Source organism: Lepidochelys kempii, chromosome 7 (genome assembly GCF_965140285.1).
Source record: "Lepidochelys kempii isolate rLepKem1 chromosome 7, rLepKem1.hap1, whole genome shotgun sequence".
Lineage (NCBI taxonomy): Eukaryota > Metazoa > Chordata > Testudines > Cheloniidae > Lepidochelys > Lepidochelys kempii.
In genome coordinates, this window is record NC_136386.1 from 94,671,229 (window position 1) to 94,687,553 (window position 16,325).

General features: G+C 40.2%; 1 protein-coding gene across 6 annotated transcripts in view; it reads right to left on the reverse strand.

Annotated features, from left to right (window-relative positions):
• LOC140914913 (uncharacterized) overlaps positions 1–10,018 on the reverse strand; it is a 31,954-nt gene extending 21,936 nt beyond the window's left edge. The window contains exons 1-2 of one of the 6 annotated variants that reach the window (XM_073353933.1): positions 9,894–10,018; positions 8,967–9,043 (exon numbers count right to left, since the gene is read on the reverse strand). In XM_073353933.1, coding sequence (XP_073210034.1) covers positions 8,967–8,995 — 29 coding nt within the window. In that variant the 5' untranslated portion in view covers positions 8,996–9,043; positions 9,894–10,018. The other 5 variants (XM_073353930.1, XM_073353932.1, XM_073353931.2 and 2 more) reach the window with 5 other exon arrangements.
• Between the last annotated feature and the right edge of the window lie 6,307 nt (positions 10,019–16,325).

The window sequence follows — 16,325 nt, forward strand, 5'->3', positions numbered from 1 at the left end:
TGGAACCTACCTGGGAGTGTTTGTTGTTGGAGCCCAAACTCAAGCTCATGCCTGCCCAGTGTGCTCTGGAGGAGCAGCTCAGTTTTAAAAAGCGATAGCCTGCACCCCGCGCCCACTGACACCTCAGTTCTACAGTGTGCCTTGCTCATCACCCTTGCAGCCAGGGGGCCAGAACCAGCTGCCTGTCTCCACCCCATGCACTGGGTAGCCCCTTATAGGTATGAAGTAAAGCATCTGAAGTTTTCAAGCTCAGATGTGAGACCCCCTCCAAGCAGTCTGCCCTGAGGAGCATCCCATAATGTCTTATTCAGAGTTACAATCAACCTCCATTCCCAAGGTGTCTGTGACTCTGAGGTTCTACTGTATGAAATTAATAGGCAGCAGGTTTAAAACAAATGTAAAAAAATCTTTACACAACGCATGGTCAACCTGTGGAATTTGTTGCCATGGGATATCATGGATGCCACAGGCTAAGAAAAGAACTAGCTAGGTTCACAGAGGATCAGTCCATCAATGGCTATTAGCCAAAATGGTCAGAGATTTAACCAGACATCGCTAAAATCTCTGACTGCCAGAAGCTGGGACTCGATGGCAGAGGATGGATAACTAGATAATTGCTCTTTTCTGTTCATTCCCTCTGAAGCATCTGGCATTGGCGACTGTTTGAAGACAGGACACTGGGCTAGATGGACAATGGCAAATTTTCTACACCCCCCTTCTCTCAATTAAGCATGTGAAAAACTCTCCATTCCAGTTCTGAGTCCTCCCAAGGAAACTCACCAAAACCAATGTCTCAATATTCTGAAATTTCTAACAGGTATAAAATAAGCAGAAGGAAGACAACAAACTTTCAGATACTCTTTATCTATCAGAAGAAACAAAGGGTACAATTCTCCCTTTACAGGTTACCTTTAAGAGTAGTGTATGGGGCACACCAGAGAAGGAAAAGATAAAAGATCTGTAGAGAACAACAGAGGGTTAGGATGAAATAAAGCATAGGACGGTGCAGAGCTATGAAGGGAAGAAATCTGAACTTGTTCTGGAATACAAGAAGAATCCAGTGAAGGAACAGGGGATGGAGAAGGAGGAAAAGAAGATGTGGTTAGAGCTATCAAAGAGGAAGTTTCTAGTAGTAGAGTTTTGGAGAAATGGGGAGAGTTAAGAAGTTGTGGGAGGCCAGAGAAATGATAGTTACAATAGTGGAGACATGAATAAATATTTTAATATTTTAGGGTGGAGGGGAAATTGCCTCAGCGGAAGTCTGTGAGCCTAGATATAGGGCAGAAGGTATTAGAAGTCAAAGATGATATCAAGACTAGAGACAGGGTGACAGGAAAATGGTGGTTTTGTCAACAACAATGGAAACAAAGGCTTGAGTGAAAAAGCAAATTCTTGGAGAAACTGAGCTGGAAGCAGCTGACAATCCAAGAGGAGTTATTAGAAAAATGCAGCAATGCTTGACTAGAGAAATAATGAAAGGTTAGAGACAGAAGTATATCTAGAAATCATCAGGATAGAAGTGACAGCTGAATCTATGTGATTGATTGAGACATGCAGAAAGAAGCTATGGAGGCAGATGATAAAGGAATCAAGGATGGAACCATAGGGACTCAAAGGAATACTGGAGAAGTCCCAAAGTAGTACTCGGGAGGTAAGAGGAAGAACCAAAAGTGTTAAGAAAATGCAGGAACAAGTGTGAAAGGAACAGCTAACTGTCAAATAGGAGATAGTCCACGCACAATTAATTAAAATACAGTCTCATTGCACATGTAATTTTCCAACCTCTGGAAGGAAGAGCATATATGCTGATCTGCTGTCAGCATCTTAAAAAGGTGTGTGTGAGGAATACAAGTCAAATCTCACCTTTAAATTTGCATCAGAATGGCTACACATCTTTGAAAGCCTCTCATGGCCCCACTGTCTAAATTCAAATTTCCTGGGTTTTATAGTGCCCACAGGTTTATTGTTCTAACAGAAAAGCCTTTAAGATTATACATTTGTGCACACCTAAATCAATAAGTGACATATTGCGCATACACAGTACTTTTTTAGTCATTATCTTTATTTCTCTAATTTTTCAGACTTGCAAACATTCCATATGACTATATACATAAAGATTTGATATCTTTAAAAAAGCCATTTGAGTTATGCAAATATTTAAATAAGTCTTAAACTTTTTTCTACGCATGGAAACATTTTGTGCCCATCCCCTCCCCCAAATGCACTACCACCTCAAAGCACATAGAATTTTACCTGTTTTTCTAAACAAAAGGCAAGTGTCTCACTTTTGAAATGAGAACAAGCATTAAAACTTCAAGCTCAGACTAATTTTTTCCAGAAAGTTATTTGGGTCTGAAAACAGGGGCTTCAAATAAAAATAACATCTTAACTATATTATTGTAATAAAAGTATTCTAGCTACCTACTTTAGAAAAGGTATATGAATAGTATTCTTAAGTCTGGTTTACTTGAAAACTTACCCCTCTTTCATCCTTTTAAAATTAACGTTTATATATTTAAAGAGTTTCAGAGATCTGCCGCAACAGATGGAAACCCTCTTAAAAACAAAGTAAGAAAGCTCCCATCACATTTAGTTACATATATCCTGGTAACAAGTATAAGGGAACAAGGCTGACCCGGGGTCAAATGGCTATGTATTTAATAGTGAACCAATGGCAATGGTCCCTTGTTGTACCAGGATGGAGAAAAGGAAGAAAATGGAAACTTAGGAAAGAGCTCGTTTGAAGCGTGATTGAAGATCAGTGACAGGCTCTAAATGTAAGAGTCTAATCTGATGTGGGTACAAGAGGGAGCAATTCTAGAAAGAGATGGACACAGAAAGATGAGCTTACCCTAAGTTAATAAGGTGACCATAAATAAATTAGGTTACTGACCCTGAACATTTTCAGTTAGGCTCCGAGACAGATGTCTGACAGCAAGGAAATTACTTCAACAAACCATGTTACAAATGTTGTTTTGGACAGAAGACTTGCAGATCACTCTTATAAATACAAGTTATATTTGATAAGAATGGCTTACTGCTTTGATTTTTAACAGACTGGATATCTTTATATTAAGAGACTAGATATCATTGAAGTAGAACCACTAACTATCATCCACCTGAACAGTCATAAAATAGAGGTCAAACAGAGGTGCAAATATTAGCAATATTTGCAGTTATGTCTGTTCAATGCAACATTGGTAACACCAAAACAGTAAATCATATTTTAATAATAAAGTTAGCAGTTGTTTTCACCTATGTGAACAGTCAATCTAAATGATAACATAAAAAAATGCACTTTGGGAATCACTGTTATCTAGTGAATGAATTCAGTTTTTTGGCTGCTGCAGTAGATCCCACTGTGCATCAGTTCTTGGAAAAAGCTTACTGGTATCTTCTCAACAGGAAAGTAAAATTATATTAGAACAAGTTGCAGATAAAATATGCAATGAGTTACCTTCATTGTACTTATTTTGTACATTTCACACTCAATTTAGACATACTTTGGTTTTTATTTTCAAGCACAAGATTTACTTGCCTACCTTTTCCACAGGTAACTGGGCAAGTAGAATGTTAGGTGACTAATTTACAGGAGTAAAATAACAGAACTGTTGAATTGTACAATTGGATTTCTCAGTATCAGAAGCAATTTGAAAGCATAAAGCCTTTGGTTTTTGGCTTGGCAGTCCTCACTGGCATTATTAAGCAATAATGCACAGGATAATTGATAGCTCAGTGGGCTATGTCCAAGATTGTTTGTGATACAGCAGGTACAATAGATTTAGAGGAACAGCAGGCATGTCCTATGGGATGCCTGCACTGCCTCTGCTCTATCTATCTGTTCTATACATAAATAGAACATTCCTGTTTCCAATACTATCATTCTAGTGTCTTTAATGGACACTAGACTTATTTCTTAAAGTAAAAAAGCAACACATTTCTCTACCATGGTACTTTCCAGAATATAATAGCTCAGAAAACTCCAGTGTTGAAGTACACCAGGAATCCAGATTCAGCAAAGAAATTAAAATATTAGCATTTGTCTGTTGGGAAAGGTTTTTGACTAACAGTGGAAAATTGGTAAAGACAGATATACATCTTTAAAAAGTTACACTGGGGAGAAAAGTAACTTGAAAGATGACTATCTGAAGCTAATCTTAACTATTCAGAGGTTTCCAGAACTTGCAGTCCTTTACAAATATGCATGTTTAGAGAGTGATTTTCAGAGTTTAGTACGCTCCCCCACAAAAAAAAAACAAAACCCAAAAACAAACAGAATTCCAAACCGGATACTATACATATGCCAAATAACTAAACTGTATAGAAAGAGAGAGACTGAAATACTGCAAATTGCATAAGTTCATCTCCAGAATAGTATACTTGAGCTGTGTGCTGCAACTCAGGATCTGGGTCTAAGTGCTTTACAGAAATGTACAATTCTCATAAAGATACCACAGATTTCTAACAAAGATCTCATGCAACTTGGTTTGCCCTATTTTCTCCTGTGTTTTTAAAGTGTGATTCTGCTCTGAGGTCAGATTTCAAAAAGCTTTCTGGGGTCACACATTGTCTCACTGACTTCCAGAGCAAATTTGCTCAGTTTCTCTCTAAAACAATATTTTATTTTACACTGCTAGCCCTGTGAACAACTTTGAATGCAAACTTTGAACTTTTCTTCTCATGCGGACTCACAAATAGGTGTTCAGGAGGACAAATTAGGCCCTCAGTTACACCTGTCCAAAACTGATGGTCTTAAAATCAAAGGCTGACATGTGTAGTTCCATTGCCTTTAATTAAGCTTGGAACTAAGCAAACAATTCTTCTTATGGTGCACAAGAATAAGCAGAATTCAACTTACTCTCACTTAACTGTATTAGTTCCAAAGTGTTAATTGAAGCAAAAAGCAGTAAAAATACCTTTTTATCATTTAAGACAACATATGTAAGTCTGAACAGGAGGAGTAGATAGAGCTCATGACTATGGTGCAATTTTTACAGTCACTCTTCAGAGCAGAACAGAACTGTGATGGAAATTGTATTCACTGTCTTTAATTTGAATTCTGGTGCATAAATAAGTATAATTTTCATTGTTAGTGTCCTGGCAGCTCTGGAAATAGTTTAAGTAACTTGAACTCCCTCTACTGGTTGGTTCAGCAAAAGAACCACATACACACCTTACATAAGGGGATTTTTAAAAAAATGTATATGCAATAGTCTTTAAAAAAAAAGAGTTCAAAACTCATTCATCACCAAGTTTTAAAGGTTGATCAAACATTGATATACTTGGCAGTATTCTTTTAAACAGCCACCAATAAGAGAAGAATTTTATTCCCTAATAAAATGACTAAAGACACGGTCCTCTAATTTTGTGACTGCATTTCTAATATATCAATGAATTACAAAGCTTTATAAGCAACTTTTTACTTTTTAAAATGTCTAATTAAACAATACTGTTTTATTTGTTGAAATCAGGTACCAATGGATTAATAATTATATAAAGACCTGTTAAAGTAATTAGCCATTCAGGTTAAATGTAATTTCAGAAAAATAAAAAAATAAGGGCTTGATTACACTTACACTGGTGCAGCTGTGCCACCAAAGCACTTAATGAAGACACTACCTATGCCAAGTACTACACCTTCCTGAGAGGCTGCAGCTATGTTGACGGGATAAGCCCTCCTGTCAACATACAGCTATATACATTGGGGGTTAGGTCGGTATAACTACATCGCTCATTGGTGTTGATCACTCTGGGGTGCGGAATTTCCACAGCCCTGAGCGACATAGTTATACCAACATAAATTAGTAATGTAGACCAAGCCTAAGACACTGCTGCCCTTCAAAACAGTACTTTCTTCAGGTGACTTTGTATAAGGAATAAAATACAATTAGTGAAGTTAGTTAAAGATGTGTTGACAGAACACTCTAGAATCCGATCTTAGAGGGACAATGTAAAATTAAAAATATGTACCAAACTTCCATCTAAAATTTTTTAAAGCTATTATTGTTACAATTAAAACTGAATATTAAAAATGAAAAATTAGAGGGGAAAAGTGGGAGAAAAAGTGGTGTTTTTGATAGCACTCTATGTACTGCAAGGCGTGGCCTACCCAGTTTTTGTGCTGGTATAATTATTTCAGCCTAAGGGTATAATTTTTTTAACCAAAATAGTTATACAAGTACAACCCCATATTGTGAATGTAGTTTTACCAGTATAAAGGTGTCTCATATCATATAGTTTATTCCCCTTCCTGTACAAGAATAAGTTGTACCAGTATAAGCCCCTTTATATGGGTATAACTTGATCCACACTATGGGGTTTGTATTGTTTTAATTATACCAGTATAAAGTGGTACAACTTATATGGTGTAGACAAGCCTTAAGTTTCACTGTTTCCTCTGCATGTAGTCTCTCCTGTTTGCACAGGACTCTCTCAGAGCAACAAGGGATGAGAACAAATAAAATCTGGGAGGTGATTCAGGGCTAACTGTAGTTTTTACAGTAGATTTTAAATTGATGGTATTGCTTTGAGTTGCATAGTTCCTAACCTGCTTGAACTTGTCCTGTTTAAAATTTTCTGGTCATAAACCGAGTAAAGAAACTGAATGCTGAATGAAAAGGAGTACTTGTGGCACCTTAGAGACTAACCAATTTATTTGAGCATAAGCTTTCGTGAGCTACAGCTCACTTGAGCTGTAGCTCACGAAAGCTTATGCTCAAATAAATTGGTTAGTCTCTAAGGTGCCACAAGTACTCCTTTTCTTTTTGCGAATACAGACTAACATGGCTGTTACTCTGAAACCTATCATGAATGCTGAATGGTTCAGAGCAATTTGCCCAGAAAGTTTTCGACAATTTAGTTAACATATTCACACAAGCAATTTCTTACCAGAAAATTCATATTAAGAATGTTAATAGTGCACCAAAAAGAAATAGAAATAATTAACATATTATGTAGACTTAATAAGACCGGAGACATTTTAAACAATTAGATAAAAATAATTTCCTTTTTCACTCATCTGCAGGAGAAACCGTTAGGAATGCCACTAAAACTTAAATGTGCCAGGGAACTGCATTCCTTACACTACTTTATATTACTAATTCTATCAACCATACCAAGAAAATAAGTACCCCAATTTTGATCTTGGCAGATCAAAAGCCTTTTGGGTCACCTTTCAAAAATACTTCTAATTTTAAGTGAACACATATATACTGTTAAAGGCTGTTTCACTAGAAACATATTTAAATGTTTACATAAGAAATTAAGATTAAAAATAAGGTTGTTAAAGAACTTGTAATGTCTTCATCTGACAAAAACCATGCAATTGAGAGACTAACAATCTTTAAAAACACAGCTGCATAATTTGGGAAAGTATAAAATAAACTGAGGAATTAGATTAAATTTTTAAACTTAATCTCCTAAATTTTATTAGCTGATGACTCTCCTACAGGATAGAGCTTATTTCTCAATTTGGGAATGTACACAGGTGTTAGTGTCTAATTATACAGTGTGTAAGTAGAAACTAGGATAACTTCCATAATTAGAGCAACCAGATGTCCTGATTTTATTGGGACAGTCCTGATTTTTGGGTCTTTTTCTTATATAGGCTCTTATTACCCCCGAGCCCCGTACCGATTTTTCACACTTGCTGTCTGGTCACCCTATCCATAATTAAAAAAGGAATGCCTGTAGCCTGTGTGTCTAGGTCAGAGCTGCTTCACTTCCTTCAAATTCAGGGCATGAAGGAAGGGACAATTCGTTACTGAACACGTTCTCAATTCTGTAATATTAAGCCTAAGCCATGAAGAAAATGAACAAGATGCGAATTCTTTCCAGTTTCCTTCCTTTCTGTTTGATAAGCCTAAGACCTTTTAAATAAAAATAAGTAAAACTTTTAATCTAACTTCATTTAAAACTTTGAATACAGTATGAAGGGAAGTGGAAGAACAAATTAAGTTAAAACTATTAAATACTTTATAAATAATAAAAAGCTACTGATATTTTTAGTAAGTTTTAATTCCTGACCCCAGCCTGCTATGACCAAACTCATCTAAAATTCTTTGAAGTTACTTGCCCTGGATTGGTTTTATAATATCAACATAAGAGATCTTTTTAGCAGGGAATAGAAATCAGGACTCCTATGTACTATTTTTGACTTTGTAATTCATTCAAAGGCTTTGATAAACCTACTTTACCCTCAATGTAAAATGGGGATAATACCCACCTTTCTAAAACACTCAGATCTTCTGATGAAAGGCATAAGCCTCACTGACTACTCCATATTACTAGCCCTTAAAAGTTTATGTGCACCCAACTGAATCTGTTGGTGAACTGCCAGTAGCACAAAGGCTACATCTGTTATAAAAAAAAAAAAAAAAGGAGATCGCAGCCACTTTCATTTTTAATAGGAAGCAAAGCCAGTGGTCCTAGCATGCCGTACTGCCAGATCACTAGGATGTGGATAGAATGCTGCGACTTATTGTCTGAGACATCACGAGTAAACATTCTAATAGTTCACTTGAAGAGTACAAGTAGAGGAAAAAAAGGGCTTTTGCACTTGCACCTATGAGAATGTCTCTTGTGCACATGCATGCAAGCATCTGCCCCCCTCCCCCATCTCCTCCCCAGCTCTTGGTGGTACTGTAAACATCTGAGAAGTTGAAAGGATGGACTACTGTCCCGCCCCCTCCCCCAGTTGTGAGGACGCAATTGCGGGGGGGCGGCTAGGAAGAGGAGCTATGTGTGGTTGATGAAGGAGAAGCGTTCACAGACAGGCTGGGATATTATACTCACCTGGGGGATGGTGGGCTGTGTCTTCCCTGTCTTGGAGCAGATACCTACCTTAACTGGCTGTAGGTGGCAGAGAGGAGACGCTGTAGCGAGAGAGTGCATGGGGCAGTCAGAGCCCCCTCCCTGCAGGCGGGGCTGGGCCCGCTCCTGCCTCTCTCAGTGTGAGGGATACTTACCCATCGGGGATAGTATTCTTCTTTACCATGCTGAAAGCGGGAGCAGGCAGAGCAGGAGGCAACGGTGAAAGTGGGCACTGCAGCAAAGGAGAGAGAACCGCGCAGTTAACACGGTGCCAATCTCTTTCTCCATTAAGATGGTCCGTCTCAGAGGGCTGACCCTAAATGCAAGCACAGCAAGCAGCCACTTCGGCTCCACATTTGATGCCATCAAGTTCTGCAGCTTGCAGGCTGGCCCATTTTCCTCTGCTGCAGTAGGACAGGAGGGAAAGACAGCAGGTCACCCCCCCACCCCCCATTTTCCCCGACACTTGAACCAGAGAAGAGGCAACAGATTTCTCCCTCAATTCGACTCTAGCAGCAGGGCTGAAGGGGTCAGAAAGATCTTAGTAGATCTTTCCTCCTCCTGTAGCAGATCTGCCCTCCCCTTGCACTCTCTGGGCCTCACTTCTGCTCCCAATGACGGAAGGGAAGATCAGCCCCGCAGCAAAGGAAGAAGATTCACCTGCCCAGCGCTAACCTAGCTGGGCCCGATCCTGCCAGGAGCTCAGCACGCCTCGGCTCCCGCGGACCTAGAGACCCCAGAACGGCCCCAAAGAAGATGCTTTTAGCTGGCGCGAGGCCCCAACCGCAAAGACGGCGCCCACCATCCTCTCTGGCCCCGGGAGCCCCGGCAGCCCCAGCCCCGCGGCCGGCTCCCAGCGAAGGGAGAAGACGAGGCGAGCTGCGCCCAGACTCCGGGGGCTGCCGGGTGCCGGCGAGGCAGCAGGATCAGGGATGGGGCTGGGGCTCGGAGGGAGGCGCGGGGACAGGCCGGGCCTGCGGTCAGGTCTCCTGAGTGAGAGCGGCAGGGCTTGGACCGTGAAGGGGGTGCGGTCGGGTCCCGGCGAAGCAGGGTGGGGGGCTGGGGCTGCAGGTCGCCCGTACCCTGAATGGATTTTCCTTGAAGAGAAAAGCTGTAGTAGCGACACAGACGACACAGAACCTTCCCGAAAGGGTCCGCACTGCGCAGGCTCAGCGACCGGCCAGCTCGTGTTTCACACTGCGCATGCTCATCAGTGGCCGATCGGGTCCGGGATATCTTAGTGCGCAGGCTCAACCACAAGCGGCCAGGTTTGTAGGTAGGCTCAATAACTGAAGGACTAGTGGGGCAGGGGGTTATCAGTGCGCATGCCCAGCAAATAACTGGGGGAAGTGGTGCGGTGTCAGTGCGCACGCTTAGAATCAGGATTGGGGTGGGGGGGAAATGTATCAATGCGCATGCTCAGTATCCGCTGGCCTAACTAACTTCAATAGGTGAGAGCTGGGATCTTCTGGCTTGGGGACGCAGCTTAGGGCCCATCCCTTATTTTTCCCTCAGGAGGACCACGGCTCCCGGCATACAGTGCGGCATCTGCGTCTGATCGGCTGGGCCCTCTCCGTCTTTGGTTGTGGGCGAGGAAGGGCGCGGTCGCTCCTACTTGTGCAACCCGGGGCTGAGGCGCGGGTGCAGGCCTGCGGCTCTTGTGCGCTGAGGTGGGGGGACGGTGCACGTCCACAGTGTGCGCTGTCCGTGCTAGGATGCCCTTAGTCTCACACGCCGCCTGGAAGTCTTCTACACCCGGGTTTCTCAAACTTCATTGCACAGCGATCCCCGTCTGACAACAAAAATTACTACATGACCCCAGGACGGGGGCTGAGCTCTGCTGCTGCCCGGAGGAAAGTCTGAGCCTGAGCCTGCTGCCAGAGGTGGTGGGGAGGGGGCAAAGCTAAAAACCAAGGGCTTCAGCCCCAGATAGGGGGCCTGTAACATGAGCTGTGCTGCCCTGGGCTGAAGCCCTTTGGTTTCGGCTTGGGCCGTGGGCAGTTGGGCTTGGGCTTCAGCTTCATCTCTTGGCAGTGGCAAATCTAAGCCAGCCCGGTGACCCCATTAAAACTGGGTTGTGACCCACTTTGGGATCCTGACCCACAGTTTGAGAACTGAGGTTGTACTCTGAAGTGTGAAGGTGCCTGCAATTTGCCCACAGCCTGGTGCTGAGTTGCTGACAAGGGTCCCTCTTTGCTGGTGCTGTTTGTTTAAAAACATTGCAGTTACCATTATGTGAGCAAAGTTACCCATATGAGAGGAAAGTGGTCAGGGATAGTTTTCCGAAGAAATTGGCACCTGATGGTGATGAGGCAGCTGTGTAAATTCTAGGGGACTTTCTTACTGTGCTGAGAGAGAAAAGGGAGAAAAAATTATCTAGAGTCTGCATAAACCACAGAACTCCTTTAACAGCCTCTATGTTCTTTGCATATCTGAAAAGGTGTGGATCCTTCTGCTCCCCACTCCCACTGACACTTTTGTACAATTTCTGCCCTTCAGGGCTTCCCTCTTTTCTCCTGCTTTCTTCCCCGTTTATCTCAACTCCTATCACATGCAGGCTCCTCTTCAGCTGCCTGCCAGCTGTATCTCGTCTTTCAGGAGCACTTGGTTCCAGCTCCTGCCCTTGTTGTAGATAGCTGAAAGTGGGTGAGGATTGGGTCTTCCTGCTGGTGAGAGAGGAGAAGCAGGCAGGAGGCTGCGGGAACAGGACAGCTTAGCTATAGGAGAAAAGTAGCTCAAGGAAAAAAGGCTGCCTAATGCTGTCACATATTCCTGGCTGTGATTAGTGGCTGGGACGCCAGTATCCCTGAATGACGGTGGAAAACCCTGGACTGTTGACATCTGTGGCCTGAATAATCAAGGGTGTTGGCCACAAATGCTGAAGTCTGTGTAAAGTGCCACTTTTGTTCAGTTTTGACATATTATAATTTTGCATTAATCAGCTTGTTTTAATTTTACATGTTTTTTGTTTGAGAATTCACCTCTTTTAACTCTTTAAGAATTGGTTTTTCATTGCATAAATATAGATGTATCATACTTAGTCCTATTCCTCTTTTTGTACACAAGGCCACATTACACTTTTAATTATGTTCCTTTTGCCAGGGCTATGAATTAAGAGCCATATACTACAGGGGATCTTCCAATGGTAACAAAAGAAGGTTTGCACAAAGATTGTGAGTAGTATATGGCCACTAAACTTTGTTAGTAAAATTATTATTACAGTAGGTATCATTTGGCTGAGAAAAACGTTGCAGGATGCTTTTAGGATCATGGCTATTTCTGTCCTTTGATTATTTGTTTGTGCAATTAGCCAGGTTGTGTGTACAGTTGCAGTACTTGTACATTCAGATTAGGCAGACAATTGTACAACTGTTTTTGAAATTATTAGCCTTCATTAGGATAAAAAAATAAGCATTTCATGGGGGTAGTTCACACCTCTTTTGCACCTGCTCTCTCAGCATTCTATTGCTTCAGATTTTATTTATCAATTGAACCATAAAGACTAGAAGTATCAGTGCTGTCTTCTTTCTTTGTTTCCATTCTGCAGGATCTGGATGTGTATTGAAGTAAGGGGTGTGCGTAGCTGCACTCAGCTAAGCTGCACTCAGCTAATGATATTTGACTCTTCTTGAAGTAATACTTGTGGGCTATACCTCTCCAGCTGGGAGAGGATTGAATCAACAATATAGTAATAGTACTAGAACGTGGAACTCTTGATTCCTGTTCATGTTGTCTGGTGAACTAAAAATACATAGATTTCTGCTTCTCCTGGTCTCAGAGTTCCGTTTTCTTGGCTTTTGCACACCAAGCCAATTTCCAGATTATGGTTATATGTCTCAAATGGCATATGTGCAAGTGTTTGGTGTGAAAGATGAATATTAAAAGCACCATGTTTAGTATAGAAGAAAAAACATAAGAATGGCCATATTGGGTCAGACCAATGGTCCGTCAGGCCCAGTGTCCTGTCTTCCGGCAGTGTCCAATGCTAGGGGCTTCAGAGGGAATGAACAGAACAGGCAATCATCAAGTGATCCACTTGTCGTCCACTAACTACACTAATACTAATACTAATGCCTGTCGTCCACTCTCAACTTCTGGCAGAAAAAACAAAACCAAAAAGTTGTGATAGGATAAAATAAATGTCAAAACATACATTTAGATAGTTTCCCATTCTTTGACTAGCGTAATAATTTTCCTTCTGAAAAATTTATTTGTTCATAGTATACGCTTTGATTGCAAATTCTACATAATAGAAATTGCTGTTCTCCCCTTGTGTGTCTCGCTGTAGTCTAAGTGAAATTAATTATAAATTAAAAGATGAAGTTCTAAGCTTATTTTGGTTGATTGGGTCTTTGGAGAGGAGAGAGGGTTTATTTATGTAGGATAGATGCAGTTAAAACAACAAAGAAGTGGAGTATTACCTATAAGAAGAATGGGAAAAATAAAAAGTTTATCAAAAGCCAACAATAGACTCTGGATGGGACATGTAAGATTATATTTATATTCATTCAGAAGTGAACTAAATAACTTTATTTAAATGATAAAATAAAATTTTATTCTGTTGAAAGAGAGGAATTGTTCGATACTGTATAAAATAATAAAACCAAATATGGGCCTCATGTCTAAAACACTACATTACAATTACAGCCATATTAGGCGATCCAGTTATTACGCAGCTTCATTTTATGGTATAAATAGGACTTAACAAGCCATATTCTCAGATCTTGGTTTCTTTTGATCTGTCAATGAAGATGAGAGCACAAGTACTGATACATGTATGTTTTTTACTTATGTAAATGCTATGCAATTTAGATACAGCTCTCAGGCTCTTGGCAAGTTGCCAAACACGACTGTTGGGCAGTGTGGAAGGGAAGAGGGGGGTCCTAAAGTTTTGTATCTATTTGGTTTAGCACATATTCTGGCATGTTAATTTGTTGTAATTTTCAGGTTAGTAACCTGATTATTTAGAAACCCATGTCATAAAGTTTAACACTAGAAGAGACTACCAGATCATCTAGTCTGACCTCCTGTATAGTGACCTGTATATCACAGGCCATGTAAACCAGTTGTCTGGAAATGTGGCCATCTGCACAACAATCATATTGTTGTTCCATATTGTTTACTGTTAACTATTTTAACTCAGCTTATAAACATAGATTTTAGTTGTTCATAGAATATCAGGGTTGGGAGGGTCCTCAGGAGGTCATCTAGTCTAACCCTCTGCTCAAAGCAGGACCAATCTCCAATTTTTGCCCCAGATCCCTAAATGACCCTCTTAAGGATTGAACTCATAACCCTAGGTTTAGCAGGCCAAGGCTCAAACCACTGAGCTATCCCTCCTCCCTGTTTACATATTGTAGTATGATATAATACAAATGTTAAATATCAAAATAGAAGTATTTTATATAGTATTTCAATAAAATGCTTGCTACAAAATTATGTAACCAGAATTTAATCTGAATTTATTGTGGTGTCTAGCACTAGAAAAACATGAAATACAATGCACTATGATTGTGAAGTAGAGGATAGCTAACTTTAAAATATGTAAGAATTTGGAGCATCATGTCTGTCGATGAACATACTTTAAAAAAATTGTAATCATTGAAAGTATAGACATGTTTTTTTTCTCTCTGTATTTCTGTCTCTGCAATTTTAAGAATTTAAAATGTTTTCTGTTGGTTTCATCTTATTCCTTCATGTTATATCATTAAACATATTTTAAAAAGCTGTATAAATATTGCTTTCGTGGACCCACTGGATTGAAGAGAAGTTAAATATTTTTATTTTGGGCAAAGCAACTTGTAATGGTCTGATAGTTGATAGGATTAATATCAAACAATGATATGACAGTTTGTGTTTTTCAGTTTACTTACTATCTTGGTTGTTCAAACACTTCAGAATAAATGGATCCTGATCAAAAAGAAGAAGAAATGTCATCAGATAAAACAACTAAGGGAAGTTGTGTTAGTTGAAAAGTAAATGTTTTATATTCCTTTCCAGACAAAATACATATGACTGGATTCAACATTCTTAATTCATGCTGGTTTAAGCTAACTACTGATGTTAATCATAATAATCGATAATAGAAATCTGTGAGTAGAAGACCCAGAGGATCTGTGGATTTTCTGTTTTGCACAGAGTCGTATTATTTTTTGTGGGGGAAGAGAGGAATATGTATAAGACAATATGTTGAGAACCAATAATAACAGGAGTGAAAAGTCATTAAATAGTAAAGCTCTGTAGTTTAGAGTTGAGATTTTTAGCTGCTGATGAAGTCTTCAATGTAAAGAACCAATAATGTCCTGAGGCTATGAAAAATAATTTAGTTAGAGGCTTGATCAGTTTAACCAGTAACAAGCAATTCAGTCTGTGTTTACACTGCAGATATTCTCCTTTCACAGCCATGTTTGCGAATCTGCTCCTATGTGGTACCTAACCATGTTTGTACAGAACATTCTGAGAAAATCTGGGCAATTTATTCCATAGCGTTTCATCAGGGGATATGGTGTCCACAGGATGTGCATAAAAGGAAACATCAGCATCATATGGTCCAATGTGCTATGGGATGCCCTTTGCAATAAGGAGATGGGGGAAAGGAGGACTGACCAAACAAATGCAGTTAGGGAGTCATATCCATACTGTATGCAAACATGCAGTGCTGAACTGGGTGTTGGATGAGTCTCTGGCAAAGGTGAAATGCTGCTATTGTTGTTAATAGACTTTTAACCATGTGATGTGTGAACACAAATCATGTTTGAGCTAGCCATACCAGTAACTGACTACTAATCTAGTTAATTTTTTTTTCTTCTTGTCCTTTTTCTCCCATTCTGTTTGATATTTATTGCACACTGTTTGTTGCTTCTGTCTTCTCCCAAACAGTTGCCTCTCACTTCTTGCCTCCTTGATGGTTGCCTTTCCCTGGTTATCTTACTTTCCTTACATTGATGGCTTTTCTTCCTTGCCCTGCTTTCTCTTCACTCTCGTAGTTGCTTCTGTTACGTGTTCACAGAATGTCAGAGTTGGAAGGGACCTCAGGAGGTCATCTAGTCCAACCCCTGCTCAAAGCAGGACCAATCCATAATTTTTGACCCAGATCCCTAAATGGCCTCCTCAAGAATTGAACTCTCAGCCCTCAGTTTAGCAGGCCAATGCTCAAACCATTGAGCTATCCCTCCCATTGGCTTCCTTTCCTCAGCAATTTAATACCCGCTTTCTTCCTCATATTCTTCCTCTTTCTTCTCCTTCTTATTATCAGGGTCATACCCCATTATGTAGGTGCAGCACAAACAGAGAGACATAGCCCATCACAAAGAATTTACAATAGAACTTAAAACAAAATGCAACAAGTGGATGTAACAAATGGAGGATAATACCTCATAATGTGTGGTTTCATAGGTGGGCTATGTGCACTACAGATGGTTTCAAGTGTCTGTCTTAAAAAATTGTAGGATATAAACAAAAATGATAAATGTCAGCAGTTCCTAGCTGATACTTAGCTATTTTCTGCTCTGCTG